At 53.1% G+C, this 8,795-nt stretch overlaps 1 protein-coding gene across 1 annotated transcript in view; it reads left to right on the top strand.

Moving 5' to 3' along the window:
* The first annotated feature begins 2,717 nt into the window (after positions 1–2,717).
* The window catches only part of DHCR24 (24-dehydrocholesterol reductase), a 31,155-nt gene continuing 25,077 nt past the window's right edge, over positions 2,718–8,795 (top strand). The window contains exons 1-2 of the mRNA XM_075556695.1: positions 2,718–3,060; positions 7,012–7,167. Of these exons, the coding sequence (XP_075412810.1) occupies positions 2,830–3,060; positions 7,012–7,167 (387 nt within the window). The 5' untranslated portion in view covers positions 2,718–2,829. The remainder of the gene's footprint in view (positions 3,061–7,011; positions 7,168–8,795) is intronic.

Here is an 8,795-nt window from a genome sequence, read left to right as displayed (position 1 = left end):
CCCCAGTTTATTGCAAATAAATAGAAGTCTCCCCGATTGGTTCTTGGTCAGTGTTTCCATCTCTCTGCATCAACGTATATGGAGTCTTTCCCTCTTTTGTGCTTGAGCCTAAACACTCAGTATGTCAAAATAGTGACATTTCAACATAAACTCACTTCTAACTTGATTAATAAGGGTTGTTTTTTCATTCTCTTTTGTACCAAGTGTTTGATAGATTTATTAGGCCATTCTCTCTCCCTTTTTAAATAAAGTTTTATTGTGGTTTTCAGAGAAAGTTGACACCACCTATTTGGTTCCCCTTTGCTGTCGCTATACAAATACAAATTGCTGGTGACATAAGTCGCATTTCTCACAATGTGTCAACAATCTTTTTCATTGTGCTCTGCTTCTTCCTTTTTCAGCACTCACTCCCTGCCTATCTTCTCATCTTTGCTTTGTGACACTGTTGCCCTCTCGGTCTCATATAAATATTTTTTAATGGACTACCAGATGCCCAGGTAATATTTTAAAATTTGTTTGCCAACCTGCTACTACACTAAAATATGACTCCAGGGAACAATCCCAGTTCAAGATTTAAAGAGTATCTGAAGGAGGTAGTCTTGGGGAGTTCTCTCATCTCAATTGACCCTCCAACTCTGCACTTTTTCATGTGAGTTGTCGTCCATGTTTTCCTCCCATTGCATCATGGTCCATCTATTGCTGCCTTGCTCCAAACGGTTGATATAGTGAGAGTGGGAAACCATCTAGTCCTTCTGGTCTCAGGGTAGATGAAACTGTGGCTTGTGCAGGCTGCTAGCCCTGGAAAATAGAGAGGGATGTAAGGGATCCTTTTTAAGAGGTCGGGTGTTACAGGGTGATTATCACCATTGGACACAGCTGGACTATTCATTTCGACACCTGGTATGGTTACATGTTGGGCTGCTAACTATAACATCAGCAGTTCCAAACTACCAGCTGCTCCTCAGGAGAAAGGGCTTTTCTATTCCTGTAAGGCGTTACCATCCAGATTCCCATAGGGGCAGTTCTTTTCTATCCTGTGGGGTCAATAGGAGCCGGCATAGGCTCCATGGCAGTGAATCTGTGTATTTGAATCTTGATGATTACTGAATATTTAAACCTCTGCCTAATTCTTCACTCTTTCATTTGTTCAACAAACACTAGAGCACCCACTAAGCACCAAGAATCATGCCAACCCACTGGCTTCAAGTCCGTTCCAACTCTTAGGGCCCCTAGATAGAATTTCTGAGGATGTCAATGTTTACAGGTGCAGAAAATCTCATTGTTCCTCCATGGTGTGGGAGGTGGGCTTGAGCCATCAACCTTGCAGTTAGTAGTCCAACCCTTACATTACAGCACCACCAGCACTTCAGACAGTATTATGCTTGCTGCTGGAAACACAAAGGCGCGCCAGACACTGTCTGCCCTAAAGCTCAGTCTAATTGAGACATAGATGCATGTATTTTATGAGCTCCTGAAGAGTTGTAAATGCTAGCTCTGTAAAGGGGATGAGAATGGGCATTCTTCAAGGGCCAGCTTTCCCCAAGGCACAGAAATGGGAACAGCAGGGTGCAGGGAAATCTCCAGGACTGCATCCAGGGGTGAAGGTGAAAGGAGGGGGAAGTGGAGGGGCTGGTAAGGTGATGTTTGCCTGGTATACTTACTAACATCTCAGAGGAGATGATCATCTCTCCATAGAAGCAAGATGGAGCCTGAAAGACACAAGATTTAAGTCTCTGGGCTCTTTGCTCCCTGAGGGCAGGCCACCTGCTCCACTCACCCTCTAGCCCCAGGGCCTGCAACATTGAATTCCAGGCATTCTTACTCTGTGGAGGCCTTAGACAGGAGCTTCTTCAAACACCCAGTGTAATGGTGGAGTTACATGCCGGGGCTGTCTCCCTAAAGACCGCAACCGAGAGAATCTTAGAAAGCAGTGGTCCTCCGTAGCATGTGGTGTGCCAGGAGTAGGACTCGAGGCCACAGCAACTCACAGCCACCGCCTCTGGCTGTCCCAGCAAAGCCGATGGGTCCAGCATAGCGAGCTTCTTCCTTTTGGTCGTCTATCAAATGGGACTGACACCCACCCGGCTCCCAGGACTGCTGTGGATCTCAACTGAACGTAAGGGAAGCGCCTCGAAAAATAAAAAGGTTCATCTCGTGACCTCATGGGTCTGGAGTGATGACTGACCTGCCCAAGTGGTGGGCAACTTTCTACCCTTGCGGGATCTTCAGGATGCAGAGTGACTAGCTCGGGGGTGGGGTATTCCCAGAAACCGACTGGTGCGGCCTTGGGGCGCCCTCCCCAGGCGAGGTAACCTAACGTGCGACGGCTTTTCAGGGGAGGCGCCCCTTCCGGAGGAGAATGGAGCCGCCATGCGCCCCCCGCCCTCCGTCCAGAAGTTGACCCCGAAGCCCAGACGGTAGGGAACCCCCACTCCCAGCCGCCGGCGCGCCCCGGCTACCCTGCGGCTCTGCAGTTGACCCCACCACCTCTTCCAGGCGCGGACATCCCCTCCTCGGGCGTTCGCGAGGGGAAGTGGGTGGAGCGGTCTGACCACACAGCCAATAAAAGCCGCGGATTCCTGGTCCGATCCCCGGCGCGGCTCGCCATTGGCCGCCACCCAGGTCTCGGCCCACCGAACCTTTGCGACCCCAGCCAATCGCGAGCCGGCGAAGCGATTCGCTCCACCCCCCCTTCTCCCGCCTCCCCGCCGCCTAAGAGTGGGAGCCCGCGGCCGCCGCGGAGCGGGTGCGCTGACAGGAGACGCTAGCCGGCGCCCCCTCCCCCGCGCGGCACGCCGCGTCCCCGAGGCCGCCGCCCGCCTGGCCGCGATGGAGCCCGCCGTGTCCCTGGCCGTGTGCGCGCTGCTCTTTCTGCTGTGGATCCGCGTGAAGGGGCTGGAGTTCGTGCTCATCCACCAGCGCTGGGTGTTCGTGTGCCTCTTCCTGCTGCCGCTCTCGCTCATCTTCGACATCTACTACTACGTGCGCGCCTGGGTGGTGTTCCGCCTCAGCAGCGCGCCGCGGCTGCACGAGCAGCGGGTGCGGGACATCCAGAAACAGGTGAGCGGCGCCCCGGGCGCGGAGCTCTCGGGCTAGCGGGAGACGCCGCGGGTGAGCCCGCAGCGGTCGGCCGGGCCGCCGTGGGGGAGGACGAAGACAGTGAGGTGCGGCGCCCAGCGGAGAGCCGGCCACGCCTGGGGTGGGGGCTTCCGGGGGGGTTCGATGCACAGACCTGGGGCGGTGGGGCGGGGGGCGGTGCGGGGGACCTCGGGGGTGAGGGAACAGAACCGCCAAGGCGTGGAGGGAACAAAACATCCCGCAGATGCTTCTGGAGTGCCCGCCCTGTGGGCCCCGGGAAGGGAGATAAAGAATCCATAGACAGGGCAGGAGCCTCGAGGAGGCCGAAGGGAAGCGAAGCGCTGGGCGAGTTCGTTGGAACGAAGGCTTCGCGGCCGTGGAGCTGGGACTAGACGTGGGAAATAAGGGGATGATGGGGGAAGGTGTCTCCGACGGAGGAAAGGTGTGAGCAGAGGCTGGGAAGGCGAGCAGCGCAGGGAGGGAGAGCGCTGGGAAGCCCGTTTGGCACTGCATGGGGAGGGCCATGAGGCCTGGTTGGAGTGTGGAGTTTATTCCACAGCCACCGGGACACTTCGCAGAGAAGGCTACCGTGAGCCTCGGGAAGCATGCCCGGTGTGCAGCCTCACAGCCCCTGCGGCCAGGAAGGCAGCCCTTGTCTCGGCGCCCACAAAGCCAGTCTCAGGGCTGGCGTGGGCCGGGCCCCTTCTTAGGTTCCTCCCTTAGCGGCATCAGGTTGCAAAGCGCTTCAGTTTCCTGCCGCCACCTCCCCACAAGTGTAGCAGCGCCCACATGCTGTTTGCTCCCTTCGGGGGACTGCAAACAAGAGCATGGAGATCAATGAGCAAGAAAGCCCCTTGGGCGGCGGGAGAGTGCTGCAGTGGAAATGCGCTGCGCAGAGCGGCCCTCACACCCACTGCTGCCCTTACAGGACAGAGTAGCACTGCCCCAGTGGGTTTCAAAAACTGAACTCTTATGGGACTAGACAGCCTCATCTTCCTCCCTCAGAGCAGCTGATGGTTTTGAACTGCTGGCCTGGAGGTTAGCATACCAACGCATAACGCACTATGCCACCAGGCAGCCCTAAGCTTTTGCTTATCACAGTCATGGCTCCAAGCTCTGCCTCCACTCCCTACCCCCCCACCCTCCTTCACAGCTCTTCCCACACTGTGTTCACAGTCTCTATCTTCTTGCTTTTTCCCCTCTTCCCATCAGACTGAGCTCCTTGAAGGCAGGGACCATGTACACTCTCCTCTGGCCAGAGCAGTCCAGTGAGCGCTAAACCAGTGGCTTCGCTGTGGTGGTTGGAAGGGATGGTAGCCCCTGCCCACCGATACTTGTCAGAGAGGGTGATACCAAAGTGACCCCCAGAGCCTGGCCGCAGTGGTAGCAACAGGTACACAGGCATCACAATGGGAGGGGCTGCCAAGGCAGGGCTATCACCGGAGTTGGTGTCACCTGTCACCCAGTTACCCAGTAGGGTAACTCTTCACCAACACCCACCCCCACAGTTACCCACAAGTCAGGGGAGTAGGCCACTGTACCTGCCACTGGCCAGGGAGAAGATTCTACTTTGGCCAATGGGCGAGGGGAAGTTGTGGGAAAGGGGATGCCCACCTATACTGGGAGGTCGTGCCACACCATGAGTTACAAACCCTCATGACACCTCTGTTTAAGCTAAACCACAGAGGTCATGGCGGACAGGAAGACGGGACTGGCATATAGACCAGTCCCCTGTTCACCTGCCATGTGCCACGCCCTACATCATTGATGTCCATTATTTGTAACTCGCACAGCAGTCCTGGTGGGTCTTGTGTCTCTTTTACAGATGGGAAAAGTTGAGACAGACTGTAAGTAATGTGCCCACGATGACATACCTGGTAAATGAGAACACGTCAGCTTGACCAGAGCTGGAGCGCCCACAATGGTTCTCTCTGAGCCTTTCCATCTCACCTGTAGGTCTGGTTCTGTTGATTCACCCGTTGCCCGTTGTAATAGCTGCCCAACCAGTTGCCTTCCCTCACCTTAATTTGATTTGCACACAATCACAAAAATGACTTTTTCACACATCTCTTTGTTCAAAATCTTGGGTGACTCTTGCCAGGATCCAGTCCAGTCAACGGTTAGAGTTTGCTGGCTTTCAAGTTCACTTCACATGACCTGCCTTCCAAGAACGCCCCTCACCCCCGTGCCCTCACGCCGCCGACTTGTGTCAAATCATGAAGCAGGTGGCAGCGTTTTATAGAGGCAAGGCCTGATTGGGAGTGCCTCCACTCAACCCATAATTCCCAGCTTTCACAATCCCGTTCTACTTCAACTCTTCTTGACTGAGTATCTCCCGGGATGGGGCACCCATCACATCACCTTGGGCTCTAACTATGAGAAACTCCTCCCGTGCTGAGCTGACCAGCTCAGATGCAGCATCCTTCCAGAGCCCGGGCCAGTCTTTGACTGCCCTCCTCATTGCACATAGTAGAAACTCAAGTCTTAGTGGCAAAGAGAGACTTCGTTGTCTCAGGTGCCTGACAAGCCCCGGCCATTAAAGTGGCAGGCTGGATCCAGGGGCCTCTCCCCTGGCTCCGTTTCTCTCCATCTCTGCCATCTCTTGGCTCAGCTTCCTTCTCAGGGACACCATCTCCCCATGGAGCCCCTTCTGCCTTAGCAACCCCAGTCGAGAGAGTGCCTCTCCTGGAACTGGTTTCATTGGTCTAGCTCTGGTCCTGGGCCCATCCCTGAAACCGTCACCCCGGGCAGGAGAATGGAATCAGACCAAAGTCACATACCCCTTAGACCAGGGGAAGTAGAATTAGCCTCACCTGGACTGGAGGGAAATGGGATTGATAGAAGCAAGTGAAGAGGGTATGGAAGGTGGCAGGTCAAAGCAACAGATACCCACCTCCCCTGCCCTGGGCCATCTCAGCACAGAGGAACATTGCCTCCTAATCCCCTGGGCCATTTGTTATCTCAGCACTTCCAGTCGAGGTTTGACAAAGCAGTTCTTTCTTACCTTCTTCTGTCCCTCTCAAAGTGACACTTTAATGCATGCAAGTGCTTAGAACTTACTGCCACCACATCCGTACTCACTCACAGCACCCCTTAGGACAAGATAGAACTGGCCCTGGGACTTTGAGGCTAACGCTTTCTCATTGCCTTGGAGTCGATGCTGACTCATGGTGACACCTCTGTGGGTTTCTGAGACTAACTGTTAATGGGAGTAGAAAGCCTCATCTTTCTCCCTCAGAGCAGCTGGTGGTTTAGAACTGCTGACCTTGCAGTTAGGAGCCCAACCTGTAACCACTACACCACCAGTGCTTAGAACAGGGGTTTACATGTAGTAAGCTTAAATCAGTGTTCGTTTTTAGTCTGTTGACTCTTAATACTAAAGCCCATTTGACCTGCCATGGAAGTTTCTTTCAGAAATCAAAAGTCGAACAGTCCTGGCTGTGAACCTGGATTCATCCATTCGATTGTGTGACCTTGAGCAAGTCGTTTTGCCTCTCGGCTTCCTCTTCCGCAGAAGGGAGCTGGCCATCCCAACTTCTTGGTTTGGGTTGTGAGAATTCCGTGAGACTGTGTACAGAAGGTGCCTGGCACAGAGGGGCACCCACTATGATTTTAACCATTTTTATAACCACTGTTATTATCATTACAAAACCTTTTAGAGTTAATGTTACCAAAACACTTTGATCTTATAGGCCAGCTCTTTGTTCATTCTGCCTTGTGGTGTGGCAACATGTTGGCTTTTCCATCAGCCTGGGTAGCTAGGGATAGGGCAAGCGGCTACTGGCTGCCGGGCTCTCCTGGCACCTGGAAGGCTGACAGGCTGTTTGCTGACAAGTGAAGGCATCGCTCCCAGTTCCTTCTCTCCGGGAGGAGCTGGGAGCTGCTCTGGAGGTCCCTGGCAGGGCTGCTCAGCCTCTCTCCTCTTGATTGCAGGTGCGAGAATGGAAGGAGCAAGGCAGCAAGACGTTCATGTGCACGGGACGCCCTGGCTGGCTCACCGTCTCGCTGCGGGTTGGGAAGTACAAGAAGACGCACAAAAACATCATGATCAACCTGATGGACATTCTGGAGGTGGACACCAAGAAGCAGGTGATATGGCGCCATGTCCGGACAGCACCTTGGTGGAAGTGACTCAGGGAGGTGGCTTTCACCAAGAATGTCTGTCTTAGCGAGCTAATGCTGCCTTCTGCCATCGAGTCGGGGCTCGCTCATACTGACCATATATAGCGTTTCAAAGGCTGTGAATCTTTATAGAAACAGTTGGTGCTTTTGAACCATCAACCTTGTAACTAACCGTCCAATGCTTACACAGCAGTGCCACCAGACCTAGTACTGTTATAACAAAATAGTGCAAGTGGGTAGCTTTCACTCACAAATGACTTTTAGTCACTGCTTCCCCCAAAATGCACTGCCATTGAGTCCATTTAAATCTTTGTGGGAGCAGAAAGCCTCATCTTTGTCCTGAAGAGCTGCTGGTGGGTTCGAACTACCAGCCTTTTGGTTAGTCCTGCACTACCAGGGCTCCTTCAGTTGTGGAGGCTAGAAATCCGAATTCCAGGCACTGGCTCTAGGGGAAAGGTTTCTCTCTATCTGTCGATGTTGTCAGCAACAGCAAGGCAGCAAACAGCAAGGCAGGTCACCAACCATCCAGCCAAGGTCACCAACCGTCAGTCCCCAGCTCCAGAGATGTACATTCCAATTCTCTGGCGAGGCAAGTCTTAAAGGGACCTCAAATTACAGCGACACAGTTCACAGGTTAGGTGTCCCACAGGTAGTGTAGCTTGCAAATTGAGGCACAGAACAAGCAAGTCAGCCGCACACTGGTCCAATGATCAAATGGCGAGAGACAAGAAAGGCGAGGCTCACCAAGCCATTTATCTCTCTGTGCCCTTTAAAAATCCCACATGTGTTTATCAGCCAGGCTGGCACAATAAACTAACTGTCTCACTCTTCCTCATTGCCACTGAGTCGATTCCGACTCCTGGCTACCCTGTACGTCAGGTTAGAACTATTCCCAGGGGTGTCCGAGACAGAGTGGCTGATGGTTTCAAACTGATGACCTTGTGCTTAGCAGCCCATCAGGGCTCACATTTAAAGTGTACAATTGATGACAAGTTTTATATGTATGTACTCATGGGAGGTGCCACAGTGCTTACAAGTTGGGCTGCTACCTCCAGGGTCAACAGTAAAGAGTTACAGTCCCAGAAACCCACAAGGGCAGGTCTGGCCTGCCCTAGAGGGTCACTTTGAGTTGGAATCAACTTGATGGCAGTGAAATATCCTCGCAGGAGTCTCAGGGTAGTGCAAACCAGTTAATATGCTCATAACAACATACCAGTGATCATGAAGATTGGTGTAGGACCAGGCATGTGGTCTTGCTAGGAGCCAGAATGGCTTCAGTGACAGCTAGTGAGAACAGCGGATGTGCTTTGAGTCCCCAAGAGACCCTTCGGAAGCAGGGCTTGGCAATCTTCTGGAAGATGAGCCCCTGAAAGCCTTCTGTAGAGAGTATAGCTCTACTCTGACACAAATGAGGTCACCATGAGTTGGAATCTACCCAGTGGCAACTAGTTTGGGTTTTTTTGTTTTGCTTTTTAACATAGCTGTGAAACAATTCTCATAATCAAGACAATGCATCTACCTATCACCCCCAACATTTTGTCATGCTCCCCGATAATCCTTTCCTCTGGCCCTTCTCCCCGCCACCTTCCATTCTC

This window comes from Tenrec ecaudatus, chromosome 1 (genome assembly GCF_050624435.1).
Source record: "Tenrec ecaudatus isolate mTenEca1 chromosome 1, mTenEca1.hap1, whole genome shotgun sequence".
In the NCBI taxonomy this organism is placed as follows: Eukaryota; Metazoa; Chordata; class Mammalia; order Afrosoricida; family Tenrecidae; genus Tenrec; species Tenrec ecaudatus.
This window is presented reverse-complemented; position numbering and strand designations above follow the sequence as displayed.